Here is a 22483-nt window from a genome sequence, read left to right as displayed (position 1 = left end):
GAAGAGGTAACATTGCTGCGGACTTCTGGAAAAAAAGTTGGGTTTGGTTGTATCGACGCTCCGAGGTAGGTTGATAATCTAGCATGTTTCCAGTACTGTATCTGACACTGCCTTGAAACGAAGATACAGTCATTAAGGACCACTAAAATGAGATTGTGCGTATTGGCACTCTGTCTCTAGGCTAATTACTCAGGTTTAGTAAACCAACCTAATTGGTGTGTAATGCGCATTGCAATCAATGGTCACCACAAGTGTGATGTTCACATTTTACCTAGGCCTATCTGGTGCAATTGAACTTGTGCAAATTACAATTTTACATCAGTAGGCCTATTCCTACTTGAACAGTATTAGGTTAATAGTGTTAATGTATTCGCGCATATTATTGTGATTTTTTTCAGAGGGACATGATGTCTTCGGAAACGGTGTGAAGGACCTGAACTCATCAAAGAGATGTTGGGCCCAAGCGGACGTCATGTACAGTGATTCTGACGCTATGGGCGATTACTCCTCATAATATACAGGATACTCAGATCCTTCTTCGCCAGCTTAATCTATCCTGGAAGTAACATGGGAATGTTCATATTGTATTTCTGGATTTAGTCAGGAAGGAGAACCGAGCAGCTACGGTGTTATCTTGACCTACCACACAAGGTATCCGCGCCAGAGAAATACAGTTCGTGCTTTTGAAGAGACAGCGCATTAAACAGAAGGCATGTGTGTCAAAGCAGTACAATGATCTAGAATTGAGATCTGTATATTGACTGACTTTTATTGTTTGGTGAAATCACGCCCAGGTCGTGGAAAATAGAATTATTCGAAAATGAAAGAAAAATCGAAAAATGCTGCCCGGACTCGACGGGAAAAGGAAAATAGTGAATTCTATGAGCTGGCCAAGCTATTGCCTTTACCTTCTGCCATAACGTCTCAGCTTGATAAAGCTTCGATTATTCGACTCACAACAAGTTACTTGAAAATGAGAATTGTTTTTCCTGAAGGTAAGGTTATTATATTATTATATTAAATGTATATTATGATGATTATTATTAGGCTATTATAACAACCAACAATATTGATGTTATCATAAGTGTTATTGGTGTGTTTAATATTCTATTTGTGTCACAGATATGCTTTTTGTTTTGATGCTAGATATTCATGTTCTGATGCAAGGATAATAATTAAAATAATAATTCCAAATATTGCCACATATTATCCAATGACTTTGCCTTATCTATACACTGATATGCATTTGTTATATTATAATGATGTCTTATAATGATGAATCATGTCATGTTATTAACGTTTTAATTCCGCTCTCATTCTGCAAAACGCCTGTGCTGCCACTTCTCCTCATTTACACGAATCATTGGGGAATCAATAAGACTACAGTAATTATTGTGTTTACGTATGGGAGAGGTGTAGGCCTACATGAATCTAAATTAAGCTATATGTTGCACAACATAACTCGTTAGTTACTCCAATTAAATTTCATTCAATAATCTCGCCACTGTTGCACGTGAAGGGAATACTGTTATTTACCTGTTATTTCCCATACTGATGATATATGGAATAGTTGTATATATTAGTTGGTTATATATAGTCAAATATAGGCAATCGGAGAGATGGTCAAAATACCATACGACTTAAGGTAACTTTTGTAGGACTTTCGAATTATGGCCATGAAATTGTGTCAATATTATTAACTAGAACTAAGAAATGTTTTTCATTGGAATCTATTCAATCCGAATCAACCCTAATGTTTTTCCAAAACAAACTTGATTTATGCCTAAGTAGCCTAACGATGGCAACTTTATGCACACAATGTCCTGTGAAATAAGTAGTGTGCGCGCATAAATGGACCTTTGTACACACCTCTTTGTCTGTGAAGAATACACTGTGCGTGTCTTTTTACATTTATACACGTGTAGTAGCCTTTCAGAGTCAGGCGACCATGATGCCCCTGGAAGACGATTAGCCGTCATTTGCCACCTTCTCCCCGCGGTCTCAACGGGCCCCTGTTCTGCGTGACCGCTACAGAGCCGCGCCAATTAGCGTCACCCGAGCGACTAGCGGTCTGATCCTTACGAACATATGGGGGGGCCTTGTGACACTGAGGCAAAGAAGAGAAGCGACTTCTCAAGAATGACTTGTCAAGCTTAGGCTCTTAACACACACACACAACAACAAAAACGCACGAGAGTATATGGATTGTGGATTTTGCTTAAGATCGATTCCCCCTATGTGTCGAATGTTGTTTTTAGGCCTATAGGCCTAACCTATGTATGACGTTGCAGGTGATCAACGATTCATCGCATGCACGGGCGTCTATGGCGTACCCGTAGATATTAGCCTATCAATAATGTTAATGCAGTCAGTATAAGAAGTGGAACACTGCAGGTAATAGGCCTACTAAACATATGTCATCTAAAGTCTAATTGACTAATTGACTAATTCTATAAGCACACGCGATTGGTTGTTTTGACGTTGTTGTGACAAGTGTCATATATTGTCTATTGTTAATTGGATCTTCATCAATGTTTTACTGAGTTGTCCAAGGTCCACATATCTGATTTACACTATAAACCTACTTTGTATTGGGGGATTCCTCCTGTACTAAAAACAAAAAAATACCATGATTTTGGGGATTTTCACGAAATTGAATCCATAGAAGGGTCCTTTGGAGGAAGAATTGTTGACATAAATTTGACATTTGTATCTTAAAGGATAATTGAGAAATAAAGACTTGAATTTCGAATATTTGTGACATTGTTGTCCTACCCTTTAATACTCTATAATGTTTCATCTGTAGGTGCTGCAAAACTAAAATTGGTTTCACATGAAGCTTTACTGCTTGCTCTGTGATATTAGGACTATTTTGATTTCAATAACCATTTTCTTACATTCATTTATAACAATTGAAAAATTGGATTTGGCTATTCTTTTTTTCAATATAGGCCTACGGTTTAACATAATATAGGTCTACCTACTCTACAGGCATATCAAAGTTTCAGAGTGGGATCTCTGCTAGTTTTAAATTTATGGACCATTTTATACAGAGAAATTGACAAAGTAGGCAATGTAACCAATCACAACCCTCCTTTAACTTGCATCATTGCTCATCCTGCAAATCACCCACAGAGGGCGACCATTTTGAGTACATTTTCACTCATTGACTCATTGATAATACTTGCAAATTGGATCATTACTCTAAAAGTAGCAGAGATCCCACTCTGGAACTTTGATAGCCTGTAGAGTATATTATGTTCAGCAATATATAGAGAAATTAGCCAAATCCAAAATGGTAGCCTATATTTTCAACGTTCATGTTTTATATTTTTCAATATTATATATTTATGTCATACATTTTTAGAAGAAAAATATGGCTGATATCACCGAGCAAGCGGTAAATATTCATGTGAAACCAATCTTTTATTTGTAGCCCCTACAGATGAAACATTATGGCGTCTTAAAGGAGGCCTGGGTAAGGCGAAAATGTCATATATTCCAACTTCAATGAATTATTTCTCAATCATACAAATATAAAATATATGTCAACAATCCTTTCTCCAAAGGACCCTGCTTTCGATTACATCTAGTGAAAATCACCAAAATCAGGCCACTCCAATCTGTCCCCTATACATTTTAAATTTATGAGCCATGATAACCATAGAAGTTAAATTGGTACAGCATTCACAGGTGCAACAAATATAGCCTCTTACAAGGCACGCCTCAAAATATGTTAATGAGCCAGAAACAACAATAAGCCTACTAGTGGTGAAAAGGTTTTTGGCGCTCCAAAGATACGTTTATTTATTTTTTACTGTTGATAATACCTCAAATGTGAGTTTTGCGTTACAGTGTAGGCTATAGGCTATCATAGGCTATCAATTGAAGCTTCTTATAGATAGGCCCGCCTATTATTTAATATTAATAAAAGACGAGTGTAGAAAAAAATGTCAACCAGAAATAGTCTATCTAGCGTTAGTAGCCTATCCATTCTCACCAGAAGCTCATTTCAGTCACCGTTTGTCTGTGTGAATGGAATGATGAGGAAATTATGACAGGACTATGCTTAATTCCTTTTTTATCACCGTTCCAGGATTTTATTAGGCTACAGCTCACCGTTTCCACACTTGATAAGGAAACAAAGCATGCGGTCGTTTTCCCAACACTAGCATATGGTAAAATAAACTGATGAATAATTTAAGCTACAGTCTCACAGGGAGGAAGGGATAGTGACTGTATGGGGGAATCTTCTGTATACTCAGTTTAGGAGGGTCCTGTCACTGATGCGTTTTACGATCCGTTTTGGGAGCCATGTGCTTACCTCATTAAATAGCCTCTGCTGTTTTAAAGGACTGTCCAAACACACACACTGCTGCAAAACAAATCGCCTTGAAGCACATAACACAATGTCGAATTAGGCCCGGAAAGTGACCGCGTTTATTGCAAAGAAAATGTTCTGAGTATTCGCCCGTAAAATATTATATGACAATGTATAGAGGTGAGAGTGTTTTATGGCCGTTATTGACAGCGAGCGGCCAATAACCTTCGCTCCACCCTATGTTGTCCCACGGTGTTGAATTACAAGTCACATCAGAGAGAGAGAGAGCGGGAGAGACGTGTTGATGCGTTTGTTTTGCTGAAGTCTTCCGCCGCTGTTAGATTAATCGAAAGCACAAACAGACATACAATGCGTATTTGGGCCACCTCACATTTGATTTGGTTCAACAAAATGTTTCGACAATAGATACCCATAACAGCAAACAATACGCAAATATGCAATATTAGAATCATAATTCCAATATAGGACATTATTAGGCCTATCCCATCTCTTGGAAGGATATTTTTAAGCGTTTTATATTCTTATACGTCGTTGAAACCTGCACAACTAATGGAATACGATATATTTGTGTGTAGGCCTACAAAACGTATTATGCTTCTTCTAAGAGCTGAGGCCCATGTAAATAATGATCTAAATCTGTTATGCACGCGCACGTGAGCAAAATAACAAATTGAGCTCAGAGAAACTGGGATCTTTTCCAACTGCAATTTTATAGGAGACGAATACATTTTCTAACCCTGCATGCGAGCAATAGAACACTCTTTCAGGACAGGGCTCTCCAGACTCATCTTTGAGTCGTCGCTAACGCCTCTTTTGTTTGAAATGTAGGCCTACTTTTGTTCAGCTTGGACCACTTCATGTCGCAGGAGAATCTTTAGATCCTATTTCTGAATGTAATGCCCAATTTAGTGATTATCATAAGCGCGCGTTGATGTCGAAGAGAGCCTAATTCCCTGCGGTAGGTCAAGTGCGAGAACCTAAAGGCCCCAGCTCGAGCTTCCACACAGATTACCACGGCGCGGAGAGGAACATACAGTCCCAGCTATGGGGTGGGACTAGTTATCACAGCCTATTTGTGCAATTTTATTTTCAATTGATTTGAAATCTAACCCTAATCATAACCACACTGCTAACCTTATGCCTAACCCTAACCTTAAATTAAGACCAAAAAAACAAACAAAAATGTCATACATTTTTACAATATAGCCAATTTAGACTTTGTGGCTTTGGTACCTAGTGGAAACCCACCTATGGCCCCGCTTGATTGCAATTACCTTAAAACATGACGGATTGACACACAAAAAAACGTTCCTAACTCCCCCACCCCCCCACCCCCCAAACCGCTTCTTCTACACGTTACGTTATCACCAGTAGGTCTATCGGTGATGGTCATTCATTAGAATTATATGAAATGCCAAAAGTTAAGAGATTTAGATGTAATAAATGTCTATTGAATAATATATGATTTTCCAAATGATGCTGAATGGTCCAACTCCTGTAGTGAAGAGGCTGCATATTTGAGTTGTGGTTAAGGAGTTATTTGTTTGTTTCCGTTGTGTAAACGTGAAGTGCATTTTTGGTTAATATTAAAATGCGAAATGTTTCTGTCATTGTTGTGATCTTTGCACTGGCGCGTGTTTGTTTTCGTATGGAATTTGCATTTCAATCGGGATTGCGCGGTGGTTTACCGGGGACACCAACTCTTATTTGCTTTATCGAGTTTAGTTGGTTCCTTCGGGTGTGCGGTGGAGGAGATTTGCACGTCCAATGTCTTGCCAACCTGTTTCAGTCCATTAATTGCGAAAATATTTTCGTTCGCTGTGAATTCAGGTGTGCTCAATTGAACGAATAATATTAGGTTTTTAAATATAGACCCTAACATTATATTTATTTCAAGTGTGAATATTATTATGATATTATCATTGATTTTAACGCTGATAGCCATATTATTACATTTACACAATTACATCGAAAATGTCTGCATCTCAAAGGCATCCTCTCTAGGATATTGATTGGGCCTATGTAGGATTATTATTGTCATGTTTGGTTATTATGATGATGAGGATTATTATGTCGCTTTAATTATAACTTATGTACGTACATTCATTCTAAAATACTCACTGATATTCACTTATTTTCCTATGTGTGTTGCAGGGCTGGGAGAGTCCTGGGGCCACGTGAGTCGGACCAGATCTCTGGATAATGTTGGGCGAGAGCTGGGATCACATCTGTTACAGGTGGGATCACATATACTACAGGTGCAGACTTATTTGAATTATGAACGCCATTTTTATCTTTGGAATATAATAGAAATGGTTTTTTTAAAATGTCGAATGGAAAACTTGTTTTTATTATTGTAAATTCTGTATGCATGATAATTTTTTTTATTATATTATTATCATTATTATTATTATCATTATCTCACGTGACAGCAGCAGTTGTCGCCCGTTATCCATGTTTTAAAAGGAGAGTGATTTTCTTCCTCACAACGCCTCCTGCTGCTCTCATTCTTGTGGATATAAATCTGGAAATATCTTCAACGCATTCATAGTCACGCGCTGCGCCTCTCTTCTCTCCTCCAAGCGTCTCTAGTTACAAGGGTTCGTTCCTACATGATCGTAACAACACTAAATGCAACACAGCAAGAGCACCATGGCCTAGTATAGTATAGTGCTAGACTATAATAATGATCATAATGATCATAATAATATTAAGTATGCATACATTATTAGTGTTTTTCTATTGATAAGTTCGAGATAATTAATAATTTCAATATAAATCATTTGGATACATGAAGTAAATTGTGTTATTATTATTATTATGCTAATTGGCAACAACCTTTTTGATACAGTCAACCAATAAAAAAAACACTATGCTACGATGCTGTCATAGACGTGTATCCGATATTTTCCTTATTTTGCATTGACAACAGATTGATTGATTATTAATATGATAAATTAAATGATCTAATAACCTGTATAGTAACATTAATATGTAGGCCTAGCTAGGCAAAAGTCTACGCACATTTTGTCCACGTTGGACCAAATTAATATGTACATTACATTTATTTTTCAGACGTTGGACGGGTTCATTTTTGTGGTTGCTCCGGACGGGAAAATAATGTACATATCTGAAACAGCATCGGTCCATTTGGGCTTATCACAGGTACGCTGCTACTGATTGCTTTATTTTGCATTCGATTTAAATCGATCATTGTGCTTTGTGCTACGGTAGACATAGCCTATAGTCCTATGTTTTACGTTCCTTGAAAACAATGACTAAACGTGTATTTTACAGGTAGAGCTGACGGGAAATAGTATTTACGAGTACATCCACCCCGCTGACCACGACGAAATGACAGCGGTGCTGACAGCTCACCAACCTTGCCACTCGCACTTTGTCCAAGGTATGGTAGCCTGTGTGTGCTATGGTGACTGAATGAGCACTGAATCATGTGTCGTGGTATTTACATTATATGGTCGTCTTTCATTGCGTTTTCTCTCTGTCTTTGAAGAATATGAAATGGAACGTTCATTCTTTTTGAGAATGAAATGCGTCCTCGCGAAAAGAAATGCTGGTCTGACATGTGGTGGATACAAGGTAAGCCTGTTGGTGCCATCTTTCTCTATGTCGAAGTTGTTAGATTTTATAGTCAGTCATTCCAGTTTGTACTGCTTGTGTGACCGAATTCTTGATAGTTTGCACATCATCTTTATAAATTAAGCCTATATTTTCAACTTTTCTGGCAAACTGCAGTTGGTTTTTGAAAAATCCATCAAACTGTAGGTTAGCCCAGCTAGAAACTCTCCATTGCCATGCAGTCCATAATAACACAAATCTCTTGCAATAGTTCTAAACTGGTTGAATACATATTTCCATATGTGTATTCTTATGTATTGTAGGCCTACATGCATATTTGTGTGTACAATTCTGTCAGGTGATCCACTGCAGCGGGTACCTAAAGATCCGTCAGTACAGCCTGGACATGTCTCCATTTGATGGCTGCTATCAGAACGTGGGCTTGGTGGCGGTGGGCCACTCTCTACCCCCTAGCGCTGTCACTGAAATCAAACTACACAGCAACATGTTCATGTTCAGAGCCAGCCTGGATATGAAGCTCATCTTCCTCGACTCCAGGTAAATAGAGTATTTAACACCACTCACACACTGGAGAAGCTTAGTGGTTCCAAATACTTAAGGCTCCACTTGAAACAACTTCTAACGGCTTTGTTGAGCATTCATAACGTCTTCATAAACACTACATAGATGCATGAGTAGTCATACACCTCTGAAATAAGGAGGAAGATGCGGAAATTGGGTACATTCTGTATGCACATGTATCAGTAATTCTGAGTGTATTTAATATTGTCTGTGTCCCAGGGTAGCTGAGCTGACAGGCTATGAGCCCCAGGATCTTATAGAGAAGACCCTCTATCACCATGTCCATAGCTGTGACTCCTTCCACCTGAGATGTGCACACCACTTGTGTGAGTTAGGTTTGTTTTGCTCTCCTACAGTTACTATCTCCCAGTCCTCAGAACTAGTATTTTCTATCTGTGATATATTAAAAGTGTAGTGGCAATAGTAATACAATAGACAAAACTAACACCACTGTCTGTGCTTAATGTTATACACATATATAATGTACTTACAGTGCATTCGGAAAGTATTCACACCCCTGACTTTTTCCACCTTTTCCCCCCTCATCAAACTACACACAATACCCCATAATGACAAAGCAAAAATAGGTTTTTAGACATTTGCAAATGTATTAAAAATAAAAAACTGATATCATATTTACGTAAGTATTCAGATCCTTTACTCAGTACTTTGTTGCGGCACTTTTGGCAGCGATTACAGCCTCAAGTCTTCTGGGGTATGACGTTACCAGCTTGGCACACCTTTATTTGGGGGGCTTCTCCCATTCTTCTCTGCAGTTCCTCTCAAGCTCTGTCAGGTTGGATGAGGAGCGTTGCTGCACAGATATTTTCAGGCCTCTCCAGAGATGTTCGATCGGGTTCAAGTCCGGGTTCTGGCTGGGCCACTCAAGGACATTCAGAGACATGTCCCGAAGCCACTCCTGCGTTGTCTTGACTGTGTGCTTAGGGTCGTTGTCCTGTTGGAAGGTGAACCTTCACACCAGTCTGAAGTCCTGAGTGATCTGGAGCAGGTTTTCATCAAGGATCTCTCTGTACTTTTCTCCGTTCATCTTTCCCTCAATTCTGACTAGTCTCCCAGTCCCTGCCGCTGAAAAACATCCCCACAGCATGATGCTTCCGCCACCATGTTTCACTTTAGGTATGGTGCCAGGTTTCCTCCAGACATGACACCTCGCATTCAGGCCAAAGAGTTCAATCTTGGTTTCATCAGACCAGAGAATCTTATTTCTCATAGTCTGAGAGTCTTTAGGTGTCTTTTGCCAACTCTAAGTGGGCTGTCATGTGCCTTTGACTGAGTAGTGGCTTCTGTCTGGTCACTCTACCATAAAGGCTTGGTTGGTGGAGTGCTGCAGAGATGGTTGTCCTTCTGGAAGGATCTCCCATCTCCACAGAGAAACTCTGGAGCTCTGTCAGAGTGACCATCATGTTCTTAGTGACCTCCCCGACCAAGGCCCTTTCCCCCCGATTGCTCAGTTTTTCCCGGGCGGCCAGCTCAGAAAGAGTCTTGGTGGTTCCAAACTTCTTCCATTTAAGAATGATGGAGGCCACTCTGTTCTTGGGGACCTTCAATACTGCTACTGTGGGACTTTATATAGACAGGTGTGTGCCTTTCCAAATAATGTACAATCAGTTGAATTTACCACATGTGGACTCCAATCAAGTTGTATAACGAGCAGCCTGGTGACCTAGATGCCAGAGAGGGAGCACAGGTGACAGTCTCATAGCAAAGGGTCTGAATTCTTATGTAAATAAGGTATTTCTCTTTCTTATTTTGAATACATTCGCCCCCAAAAATATCTAAAAACCTGTTTTCATTTTGTCATTATGGGGTATTGTGATTTATATTTTATTTGATAAATTTTAGAATAAGGATGTAACGTAACAAAATGTGAAAAAAGTCGAGTGGTCTGAATACTTTCTGGATGCACTGTAATTGTATTTTAATATTAGCTTACATCACCTGAAACAAAGTGCCTGTATTGCTTTATGAACTATCTGATTGATATTATGGTTTCACGTCGCCAGAGTCTAAATTATTATCTGACAAATAAAATATATATTTTATGTTTTATCAGTTCTAATATATTTTGTGTATATGACAGCGTAATTATAATAACCTGTTCTACTTTGAACAACATCCATGTTGCACTACAATCATACGTTATGTTATACATGACCACTAATTAATGCTTCAATATTTTGAACAATGATATAAACAAGAAATGCAATTTCCCTCTAACTCTCTCTCTCCCCATCTCTTTGTCTCTGTGTCTCCCTCTGTCTCTCTCTCTTTGTCTCTGTGTCTCTGTCTCTGTCTCTCTCTCTCCCCCTCTCTTTGTCTCTGTCTCCCTCTCTTTGTCTCTGTGTCTCTGTCTCTCTCTACCCCTCTCTTTGTCTCTGTCTCCTTCTCTTTGTCTCTGTCTCTGTCTCTCTCTCTCCCCCTCTCTTTGCCTCTGTGTCTCCCTCTCTTTGTCTCTGTGTCTCCCTCTCTTTGTCTCTGTCTCTCTCCCTCTCTTTGTCTGTGTGTCTCCCTCTCTTTGTCCCTGTGTCTCCCTCTCTTTGTCTCTGTATCTCCCTCTCTGTGTCTCTGTCTCTGTGTCTCTGTGTCTCTCTCTCCCCCTCTCTTTGTCTCTGTCTCCCTCTCTTTGTCTCTGTCTCTCTCTCTACCCCTCTCTTTGTCTCTGTCTCCTTCTCTTTGTCTCTGTCTCTCTGTCTCTCTCTCCCCCTCTCTTTGCCTCTGTGTCTCCCTCTCTTTGCCTCTGTGTCTCCCTCTCTTTGTCTCTGTCTCCTTCTCTTTGTCTCTGTCTCTCTGTCTCTCTCTCTCCCCCTCTCTTTGCCTCTATGTCTCCCTCTCTTTGTCTCTGTGTCTCCCTCTCTTTGTCTCTGTCTCTCTCCCTCTCTTTGTCTGTGTCTCCCTCTCTTTGTCCCTGTGTCTCCCTCTCTTTGCCTCTGTATCTCCCTCTCTTTGTCTCTGTGTCTCCCTCTCTTTGTCTCTGTCTCTCTCCCTCTCTTTGCCTCTGTGTCTCCCTCTCTTTGTCTCTGTGTCTCCCTCTCTTTGTCTCTGTCTCTCTCCCTCTCTTTGTCTGTGTCTCCCTCTCTTTGTCCCTGTGTCTCCCTCTCTTTGTCTCTGTGTCTCTGTGTCTCTGTGTCTCTGTGTCTCTGTGTCTCTATCTGTCTATCTGTCTGTCTGTCTGTCTGTCTGTCTGTCTGTCTGTCTGTCTGTCTGTCTGTCTGTCTGTCTGTCTGTCTGTCTGTCTGTCTGTCTGTCTGTCTGTCTGTCTGTCTGTCTGTCTGTCTGTCTGTCTGTCTGTCTGTCTGTCTGTCTGTCTGTCTGTCTGTCTGTCTGTCTGTCTGTCTGTCTGTCTGTCTCCCCAGTGCTGGTGAAAGGCCAAGTGACCACTAAGTACTATAGGTTCCTGGCTAAGCAGGGTGGCTGGGTTTGGGTCCAGAGCTATGCCACCATCGTACACAACAGCCGTTCCTCCAGACCCCACTGTATCGTCAGTGTCAACTACGTCCTCACGTAGGTACCTCAGCAAAACCCCAGAGGACAACACATGAGAGCCATTGTACAACAGTTATTTCTTATGTGATCCTTGGTGGATGACATACAGGACCAACACTACATCAGTGGGTCATAATATGTGTGCTAGTCCCACAGTGTGTATAGCCTACCCCTTTTGGTTTGTCTGTGCTGTAGGTCTAGGGTGTTTGGTGTTTCTTCAGTGGATGCTTATATCTTCTATCGGGAGGCATAGCACCGCAGAGACATCAGCAGTCACATCTGTCCTTGATTTGTTTGGTCTGATGTGATTCCTGGCTCTGGGAGGGTCAGGCCAGGCTTGAGCCTGTTCAGGTTTTTACACAGCACCACACACACACACACACACACAGACTTCTTTGTAGCTCAGCTTAGCTGTCGTTTCCCTCTCTGATAAGATAATGAGTATTATCGAGGTTTACACAAGCCATCACTGCAAAGCAATTAACGAGAGGTTAATAAGAAATATATTTATTTTGAGGTTAATAAGAAACATGACACGTTTTTTTGTTCATTTGCTTAAATGACTTAAGTGTAGTGGATGAGGTGTTTGTTGAAGGTAGGTTTTGACAGGATTGTAAAAATGACTTTTTATCTGTTAAGCTCATTTATAGTGGAACGAAATTGTGTATTTTCGTCTCATCAAAGCCTGTCGACTGTGTTTTTTGTTGTTCTGTAGATGTTAGGATGAAATGTTCTGTTAGATTTTTCTGACTAATAGGGTGAGAGTTTACAGTAGCTGACAGGAAGGATGCAGTGTTCTATCACTGTTTTCAATTAGAATCATATTTTCTTGAAAAACTGAAAGTTGTTTACGGTCACTTTCTTCTGCTGTAGGATAGTTATTGTGTAGTAGTGTGGATGTCTGTGTGTAGAATCGTTATTGTGTAGTAGTGTGGATGTCTGTGTGTAGAATCGTTATTGTGTAGTAGTGTGGATGTCTGTGTGTAGAATAGTTCTTGTGTTGAGTAGTGTGGATGTCTGTGTGTAGAATAGTTATTGTGTTGAGTAGTGTGGATGTCTGTGTGTAGAATAGTTATTGTGTTGAGTAGTGTGGATGTCTGTGTGTAGAATAGTTATTGTGTTGAGTAGTGTGGATGTCTGTGTGTAGAATCGTTATTGTGTTGAGTAGTGTGGATGTCTGTGTGTAGAATCATTATTGTGTAGTAGTGTGGATGTCTGTGTGTAGAATCGTTATTGTGTTGAGTAGTGTGGATGTCTGTGTGTAGAATCATTATTGTGTAGAAGTGTGGATGTCTGTGTGTAGAATCGTTATTGTGTTGAGTAGTGTGGATGTCTGTGTGTAGAATCATTATTGTGTAGAAGTGTGGATGTCTGTGTGTAGAATCGTTATTGTGTAGTAGTGTGGATGTCTGTGTGTAGAATCGTTATTGTGTAGTAGTGTGGATGTCTGTGTGTAGAATCGTTATTGTGTAGTAGTGTGGATGTCTGTGTGTAGAATCGTTATTGTGTAGTAGTGTGGATGTCTGTGTGTAGAATCGTTATTGTGTAGAAGTGTGGATGTCTGTGTGTAGAATCGTTATTGTGTAGAAGTGTGGATGTCTGTGTGTAGAATCGTTATTGTGTAGAAGTGTGGATGTCTGTGTGTAGAATAGTTATTGTGTTGAGTAGTGCGGGTGTCTGTGTGTATTATAGTTATTGTGTTGAGTAGTGCGGGTGTCTGTGTGTAGTATAGTTATTGTGTTGAGTAGTGTGGATGTCTGTGTGTATTATAGTTATTGTGTTGAGTAGTGTGGGTGTCTGTGTGTAGTATAGTTATTGTGTTGAGTAGTGTGGGTGTCTGTGTGTATTATAGTTATTGTGTTGAGTAGTGTGGGTGTCTGTGTGTATTATAGTTATTGTGTTGAGTAGTGTGGGTGTCTGTGTGTATTATAGTTATTGTGTTGAGTAGTGTGGGTGTCTGTGTGTATTATAGTTATTGTGTTGAGTAGTGTGGGTGTCTGTGTGTAGTATAGTTATTGTGTTGAGTAGTGTGGGTGTCTGTGTGTAGTATAGTTATTGTGTTGAGTAGTGTGGGTGTCTGTGTGTATTATAGTTATTGTGTTGAGTAGTGTGGGTGTCTGTGTGTAGAGGTCATTGAGTTGTCAGGTTTACAAAATCTTATTCATGTCTATGGACTTGGCTGTTACCTTTGGAACCCTCACCCAGGAAGGGAAAGTCAGTTGGCAAGGTGTCTGTGGAATGAACAACATGTCCATCTGTCTGTCTGCAGACTGTGTCAACTGTCTCAGTCAGGCATGGGTTCACAAAGTCTTTTTTTTCTTCCTTATAGTTTTCATTTGTTTGGTTGAGTCAACCTGGCCCGAGGTGTCAGATAGAAGGGGGTGTACTGTTGGCACTATTCCATTGTCTCTATTGGCCTTGGCAAACCTCAATACAGTCAAGCTTAAGTATTAGAAAGAAAACGAATACAGTTTGAACCCAGATCTGGTGGACTGTCTTTCTCAGTCAGTGGTATTGAGCTAAGTGTGGGCCTCCATCATGCATGAGCACTGATAAACAACACAATTTGCTTCAACCCAGTTTTCCACTGGACAGGTCACCAAAACGTTCAAACCTCTTTTCACTCGCCATGCGCGAACAGTCCAAATATATATATATATATATATATATATATATATATATATATATATATATATATATATATAGAGAGATATAGTCTGAGTCAAGCTCTATTGGTTCTGTGTATTAGTATTGGCTCAGTACAGATGTAGAATCTTAATTTGATCACCTTGTTGCAGGAGAACTTTCCTACAATGCAGGAAATGTATAACTTGTCATGCATTTGAGGTTTAAAAAGGCTTCTGAAGTTTGTAATTTCCACTTAGAAATCTTATAATTATATTCCACATAATAATTCACATTTCCTGTTTCTGCAGGATTATTTTCCTGCTGTTGCAAACTGGCTCAAATTAAGATCCTACAACTGTAACATCCGTAACCTTCCGGTTAGGTCTGTGGAAACGGTGCCACTGCCTTCTAGGATGGGACATTTAGCCTATTTCCTGGTGTGCTGCTGTGTGTAATGTGTATTGCTGCAGATGTAAAAGTGTTTCAGTAAATGAATTAGGCCCATAAAACACTCCATTAACCAGAGGAGGCAGAAGAGGCTTCTCCGTACAGAGGAGAGAAGAAGGAAATTACTCAACATACACAGCCGCAGACTACCCCCCTCCCCAAATCCATAACGGTGTTTATGAGGTTTTAATTGATAGGCCATAAAGATGAGGAGTGTTTATGGCTGCCAGCTTGGTGAGAGAGTAGAGAGTTTAACGTTTGGATGGAGATTTCTCATTCCCCCCATGTGATCTTTTTTTTTAAACAATTGCTTTATTTTTATTGAATCACATACTGTACAGTCAATTAGTACCGTCTTGTGATCTTGTTGAGATGTTTTATTGTGTGATACATTAAGCTGTAATGAGACTATGTGCAAACGTGTTTTTTTGCCTCAACGTATCTGTGAGAATAGCATCAGTCAGTCAGTGAATTCATAGTAACTCAGTTCATTAGCAGAGAGAGAGAGATAACGATACAATGTCATCCACTAAGTGTTCCTGTCCCGTCTGAGGCGAAATAATAATGATAATAATGAGTTCATTGTTTCCCCTAAATTTCTGAGAGAGGGGCATGGGATTTAGTCTGTTCATCAGAGAACAATCACAGCCCCTTTCTCACTGTTGTTATCAGAGGCAATGGTGGGTGATTCACACAGTAGCAGGTAGAGGTGTACTAGTCTACACTGATTAACACACAGCTAGTAGGGAACACAGGAGTTCACCTCTGGTTGAACTGCCTCTATGTGTACTAGTACTGATAACCTATCTGCCTCGTCCTATTGGCTAGTACTGATAACCCTTCCACCTTCTGTCCCTTCCTATTGGCCAGAGCCTGTCACTGTGATCCCTGACCTTTCTTAGGCAATACTCTGTGTTTACAGAGAGACACGAACACTTTATCACATAAAGGAGTTGGTGTGTGTGTCATGGACTGAAATGCGTGACCTGACCTGATCCTATGAGAATACTATTCTTTATGTTTTTAATGGTGTTTGTATGGAACGTGTACTTCTTGATTGTGATTGTGTGTGATTTAGAAATCAAAGATTGTGTGTGTGTGTGTGTGTGCATGTGCATGTACCTGTAAATGTCTCTGTGTGCGAGTGAGCATGTGCACATGCTTGGGGTGTGTGTGTTTGTTTATGTGTGTGTGTGTGGAGGATGGATCAGTGTTTGGCCAGAGTAAACCATGTCCAGATTTTTCCATCCATCTTCTCCAACTTGATTCATCATAGTGAACAGAATCCATACGGGGAGGACTGGGACCTGAAATCGGCCCTGGCATTTCTAACACACTGGCCCATTTTCTTCCTTGAGGCCCCTACACCTGCCCATTTTCCCCCTTGATGGCACATTATTAGCCAGATAATGCTTATGTACCAGCCCATCTGGCATTTGCCTGAAATGCCAGCTGGCCAGTCCACCCCTGCTTAACAGAGAAATCAATTTCCATGTCCAAGTACTGTCTCCTGGCATGGTGTTCCCGTGGGCTTGGTTTAGCCTGTGGGCTTGGTTTAGCCCATGGGCTTGGTTTAGCCCGTGGGCTTGGTTTAGCCCATGGGCTTGGTTTAGCCCGTGGGCTTGGTTTAGCCTGTGGGCTTGGTTTAGCCCGTAGACTTGGTTTAGCCTGTGGGCTTGGTTTAGCCCGTGGGCTTAGTTTAGCCCGTGGGCTTGGTTTAGCCTGTGGGCTTGGTTTAGCCCTTAATCGCATGTGTATTTGAACGGACAGCCTCCCCTCTGTTGTATGTTTGTTAAAGGCCATGTTACAATCCTGATGGAGAAACAAGTCCTTCCAAAAGCCTCTCTACCCCGCTCTCACTCACTCACTCACTCACTCACTCACTCACTCACTCACTCACTCACTCACTCACTCACTCTTTCCATGTCTCTCCCCTGCCTCAGTATGAACCCACAGCCCAGACATCCTCTCTCTGGGGTCAGTCTGCTGTCTGTGCCCCTCTACGAGCTTTGACACACACACACACACACACACACACACACACACACACACACACACACACACACACACACACACACACACACACACACACACACACACACACACACACACACACACACACACACACACACACACACCACACACACACATACACACGCCATGCTTTAATTACCAGACAGATGTTATTGGGTACATGCACACTGAGAGTGAAAAAAATAAAATACCCAGGTAGACAAGCCACACTTGGATAAACAGTCGTAACATTGGAGCTGCCTTGTCTTGTTTAATGATGGTCTTTATGTAATCCTAACACAGTTAAATCAGGAATATATCTGTGTATCTACATCAGGGCTCTCCAACCCTGTTCCTGGAGAGCTATCATCCTGTAGGTTTTCACTCCAACCCTAATCTAGCACTCTTGATTGATAAGCTGAACCAGGTTAGTTACAGCTGGGGTTGGAGAGAAAACCTACAGGAAGGTAGCTCTCCAGGAACAGGGTTGTATAAACCTATGATCTACATGATCTACAGTACATACTGTATGTGTATGTTTCTGCAGGGATACTGAGTATAAAGGACTCCAGCTGTCTCTGGACCAGGTGACAGACACCAAGCCCTCTGTCCCCTTCAGCAGTGCTCCCACCAGCCTCACTGAGAACCGCAGAGCACCCAAGAGCAGAGTGTCCCGAGCCAAAGCCAAGGCTCGACTCTCCCCCTACACCCAGGTGAGGCTCTATAGGAACATAAAGCACTGGTCCTGTACACATCCTACACAGAGGCAACTCTCTCTATTTGAGCCAGGATACTGCATGATCTATCAGTGATGGGAGGTGGTTTATACCTGATGTATCACTTCTTGATTACCTAGGTAATGTCTCATATTTCTCCTCTCTCTCGCCCTGTCTGTCTCTCTCCCTCTCTCTCGCGCTCTCTCCCTCTCTCTCGCGCACTCTCCCTTTCTCTCGCGCACTCTCCCTTTCTCTCTGTCTCTGCAGTACGCTGGTTTCCAGGCCGAGCGTTCAGAGTCGGACCAGGATAGCCCTTGGGCAGGATCTCCCCTCACAGACTCCGCTTCCCCTCAGCTGCTGGAGCAGGGGGAGGGGCTTGGCACCTCCTGTGCCTACAGGCAGTTCTCCGAGCCACGTCCCCTCTGCTACAGCCTCCCAATCACTGAGGAGCAACACCACCACCACACCCCCAGCAACAGCCACTCCCACCTCGACACACACGGCCACAAGCAGACGTGCGAGCGGGGCCGCTGTGAGGCAGGGAGGTACTTCCTGGGTGCTCCCCAGGGTGGGAGAGAGGCGTGGTGGGGAGCTGCCTGCTCTGTGCTGCCCCTGGTCAAGACCTCATCCCTGGAGAATGGAGAGGGATATGAGAGCAGCGTGCCCCACATCACATCCATCCACAGTCTGCATAGTAAGTCCCTATCCCTGGCCCTTTAGCTTGTATTACTGTAGGAGGCTGAAGATGGGTGAACTCCACTGTTGCAGGCTCAAACACACACATATTTGATTCGGGTTGGTGCAAAAACCTGCTCACACTTCAGATCTCCCACCTCTGCTTTATTTAACCTTTATTTAACCAGGAAAAAATCTTGTGGTTATAACCTCTTTGCAATGGTGACATGGAAGAGGTCAGCAGCAAAACACAGGTTAGTTTTAACACGTAAGATAACATGCTGCTAACTCTGCTTAGCCCTGGATATAGCTTCCTGTTGGCTCTAAGATCAGTGTCCTGTCCCTCCCTCTACAGACCGTGGCCAATGGGACCAGGACAGTGTGGTCAGCTCGCCAGACGGGGGCTCCGCCAGCGACTCTGGGGACCGTTACCACGCAGACTACTTCCGGGCCAGCACCCAGGAGCCGAGCAAGATCGAGACCCTGATCCGAGCCACGCAGCAGATGATCAAGGAGGAGGAGAATCGTCTGCAGCACCGCAGCAAGCTCCACCCAGGCCCTGACACTCCTCTAGGGCCTGCCAACGGCCTCCCGAAGGGCCCCGGCCCCTGCTTCACCACCGACTACACCCAGGGGGTGCTACAGAGTGTGTTGTGCCGTGGCCTGGGTCACCTGGGTCAGGTGATCAGCCCCGGATCAAGCCCTGCCCCTCTCTCCAGGCTCAGCAGCCCAGGGTCTGACCACTACCTCCCCAAGCCCAAAATCTACCTCCAGCAGGCAGGACAGTCAGACCTGTCCCCTCTCTCCCAGCCCCTCCACCACCAGCTTGGCCGTCCAGGCCCCTGCACATCCTCCTCCCCTACCCCTGCCCCGGCCCTCTACCCTTCCCACCCCCAAACCCAAATGGGGAGGCCTTATCTGGACAAGCAAGCTGCTACCTACTCCCTGACGGGCTACGCTCTGGAGCACCTGTATGACCCCGAGAGCCTCAGGGACTTCTGTTCCTCCGCTGGCTCCACCCACTACGACGTGACTTCACACCTGCGCATGCAGGCAGAGCAGGGGCCGGGACACAAGGGGACCTCCGTCATCATCACCAACGGCAGCTAACGCCTGCTTGTCCAATAACACTAAAGTAAAAAATGTCAGCCTATTCCCTACATAGGGGAATAGGGTGCCATTTCCCTGCACGCTACTTTTGATCAAAGCCTGCATAGGGCTCTGGTCAAAAGTAATGCACTACATAGGGAATAGGCTGACATTTCGGGTTCTCACTAAAACTCATGAAGAAGAAACTGTAGATCCATGGAATCTCCATGCTATAGCCCAGCTTCAACTGCCTCATCTGCATTTTAGCCAGCAAAAATACTTTTTTCCTATCCTACTTCTTGTGTTTCCTTTTCTTTTAGTTTTTACAGAGCTACGTTATTCCATTTGCACTGTCAGAAATGGAGTTTCATTGTGGGAACCTCATCCCTAGGGTTGAAGATAGGCTTGTGGATATGTTTTGAGGTAACCGGGAAGGGTTCAACGTTAGTGCACTTTTTAGTGTTGGTGGTCAGAATCCTCTTATCACAGCACAACTCTAGAGTTAAAGTCAACTAGACCTGGTTAAATTGATATCGTTTTTTGTCCGTGCTACAGACGGCTATATCTGTCTGCTAATACAGGACTAGTAAAGGCCCAGGGCAGTACTTTTGTGATAATAATTCAGGGGGTACTGCAGCACCCTCAGCACCCCTACTTCCAGTAGTTATGATTAAAGTTGTGCAGTATAGATATGAAGCAAAAATGACACAAAAACAATTCACAGACATCAATGATTATGCAAATTCATTCTATCTATGTTCTCCCCAGTAGGTAAGCTATGGATTAAGGGAAGTGTACCCACACTTTCAGAGAAAGCAAAGGGGGGATTTAAGGGATACATGCAAGAGATGATACATATGCCTACATTTACATGGAGACATACAGTAGTTCACCTGGACTGTCAGGTAGCAGGCTTTACTTGGGCTAAATGTCTTGTTGGTGTGTATAACAACAGTTATTAGTGCTTTGGTCTGTCACCTCAGTGAGGATAACAACATTATATACAACCTCTAATGAACAACCTTATTGAGGTGTGATTACTGAGGGGCTAAGGGTCAATATGATGACGTGGATTGTCTTATTAGCCAGGTGTAGTGGTAAACGCTGAGGTGGGAGTTAGCATGCTAACCAAGCTGATGTGGGAGTTAGCATGTTAACAAAGCTGATGTGGGTGTTAGCATGCTAACAAGGCTGAGGTGAGAGTAAGCATGCTAACTCGGCTGACATGAGAGTAAGCATGCTATCTCGGTTGACTCGAGAGTTAGCATGCTAACTCGGCTGACGTGAGAGTTAGCATGCTAACACGGCTGACATGAGAGCTAGCATGCTAACATGGCTGAGGTGGGAGTTAGCATACTTATAAGGTTGAGCATGTGTGTATCTCCGAAGCATGTCGTGTTAAATTGTCAACAAGGGGAAAGAGATGCTCATTGTTTATTGAACTTTTGATGAGATGAAGGAAATATCAAGAGAGGTGAAATGGAGAGGTTGTGTCTGCTGTGGTTGATAGTACAGTGTTTAGGAGAGCGGTTAGGTCACTTTCTGTCTAATACTACAGAACGATGCCATGGCAACGCTTGCTTGTACCAACATGACGTTAGTTATTAGTACCATAATAATGAGTTATATGACAATTCATGAGATGTTTTCACAAAATCATGATACATGCAGCAATATGCAATCCAACCAGTTGGGTATTCGATTAGACAGCCTAAATCATCATCACATCTGATCATGCTAATGCTTGCATTACCTTTCACTAACGCTTGTGACAACCTTCATATCATGTTTATTATACTGTTTTGTAGGCAGTGTGACACATTTCAAACGTTCCCTTGGATTCTATTGTAAATGTGGTTACCATATCTCTTATATTTATACGTTTGGATTTGTTAGTTTTCTGAATTGTGCTTCTCCAAAGTTATTTATGATGTAAATATGCTCAGAAAAAGACACCACTTTGAAGCACAGGGGAAAAGTTGTATTTATTTAGTGAATGTTTATTTAGGATTTTGAAGTATAGTTGCAATCAAAACAGTCTGCTTGCATATGAGTGTGTTTTGATTGAAACAAATTCTATGAAAAAATTAAATAAACAGAACACTTTTTGCAAAGAACAAATGACTCATAATTGACGGGTGATTTATATTGTAGGCTACTGTAAGCATTTGAGTGTCAATGCAATAATTAACTTATATTGGCTATAGATGTTGAAAAACATATAAGAAAAAAAGTCTATTAGACAACATGAAACTGTATATTTACTGTTACATTTACCCATAAAAATAAAAGTATTGCATTCTGACTAGCTAATTATACACAAAAAAGACTGAAGTGAACTGCAATTTCTTTTTTAAAAGACTTTAAAAAAAGACACCCCAAAACTGTGGTATGTTTACTATGTTTACGTAAACCATTTTCTGCAATGATTCAATTTAATAGCGTTTCAGAGATGGGACATTTTAGCAGTGAGAAGCACAATAAATGTCCCCTGGTTATGTGTGGCTGCTACGGCAAATAAAGAGACGGATGAAAATCGATACGGGACGATCTCCAATTAAGCGAGAAGATTTGTGGGTCTAGAGAGGTCAGTGATGAGGAGCTTCCTCTCTCTTTTCTCTCTCTCTCTCTCTCTCTCTCTCTCTCTCTCTCTCTCTCTCTCTCTCTCTCTCCTCCCCTTCTCTCTATTGTCTGATGGATGTTTACTGGGTGTTTGCTACAGTCGTTTCAACCCTAGACAGCTCAGGCTCCAGCACTGCATCACTTTCCCCATCCCTGTGCCTCTGTCTGTCATAGATATTACAAGGACGTTAAGACCATTTAATCCCACAGGTGGTGGTGGTTCTTCTTCTTGTTGTTAGTCTTGTTCTTGTTGTTTTTGTTCTTTCTCTTCTTCTTGTTCTTCACT

At 42.0% G+C, this 22483-nt stretch overlaps 1 protein-coding gene across 1 annotated transcript; it reads left to right on the top strand.

Moving 5' to 3' along the window:
- Positions 1 to 405: 405 nt before the first annotated feature.
- On the top strand, positions 406 to 21673 carry LOC109901766 (single-minded homolog 1-A-like). Its single transcript, XM_031787503.1, has 11 exons — positions 406 to 995; positions 6497 to 6579; positions 7418 to 7507; positions 7640 to 7748; positions 7857 to 7942; positions 8280 to 8479; positions 8723 to 8829; positions 11878 to 12025; positions 17643 to 17808; positions 18079 to 18505; positions 18842 to 21673. The coding sequence occupies exons 1-11, from the start codon at positions 821 to 823 to the stop codon at positions 19594 to 19596; spliced, it is 2346 nt and encodes a 781-aa protein (XP_031643363.1). The 5' UTR covers positions 406 to 820; the 3' UTR covers positions 19597 to 21673.
- Positions 21674 to 22483: the final 810 nt, after the last annotated feature.

The sequence above is a fragment of the Oncorhynchus kisutch genome, linkage group LG2, assembly GCF_002021735.2.
Source record: "Oncorhynchus kisutch isolate 150728-3 linkage group LG2, Okis_V2, whole genome shotgun sequence".
Classification (NCBI taxonomy): domain Eukaryota; kingdom Metazoa; phylum Chordata; class Actinopteri; order Salmoniformes; family Salmonidae; genus Oncorhynchus; species Oncorhynchus kisutch.
The sequence above is the reverse complement of the archived record's forward strand: the minus strand, read 5'-3'. Positions and strand labels throughout refer to the sequence as shown.

What these genes read in the sequence shown, in the direction of transcription:
- LOC109901766 (XM_031787503.1), top strand. Translation starts at nt 821, where the DNA reads ATGAAAGAAAAATCGAAAAATGCTGCCCGGACTCGACGGGAAAAGGAA. An exon ending in TCCATTTGGGCTTATCACAG is followed by an intron (nt 7,508 to 7,639) that starts GTACGCTGCTAC and finishes TGTATTTTACAG; the next exon opens with GTAGAGCTGACGGGAAATAG. An exon ending in CCACTCGCACTTTGTCCAAG is followed by an intron (nt 7,749 to 7,856) that starts GTATGGTAGCCT and finishes CTGTCTTTGAAG; the next exon opens with AATATGAAATGGAACGTTCA.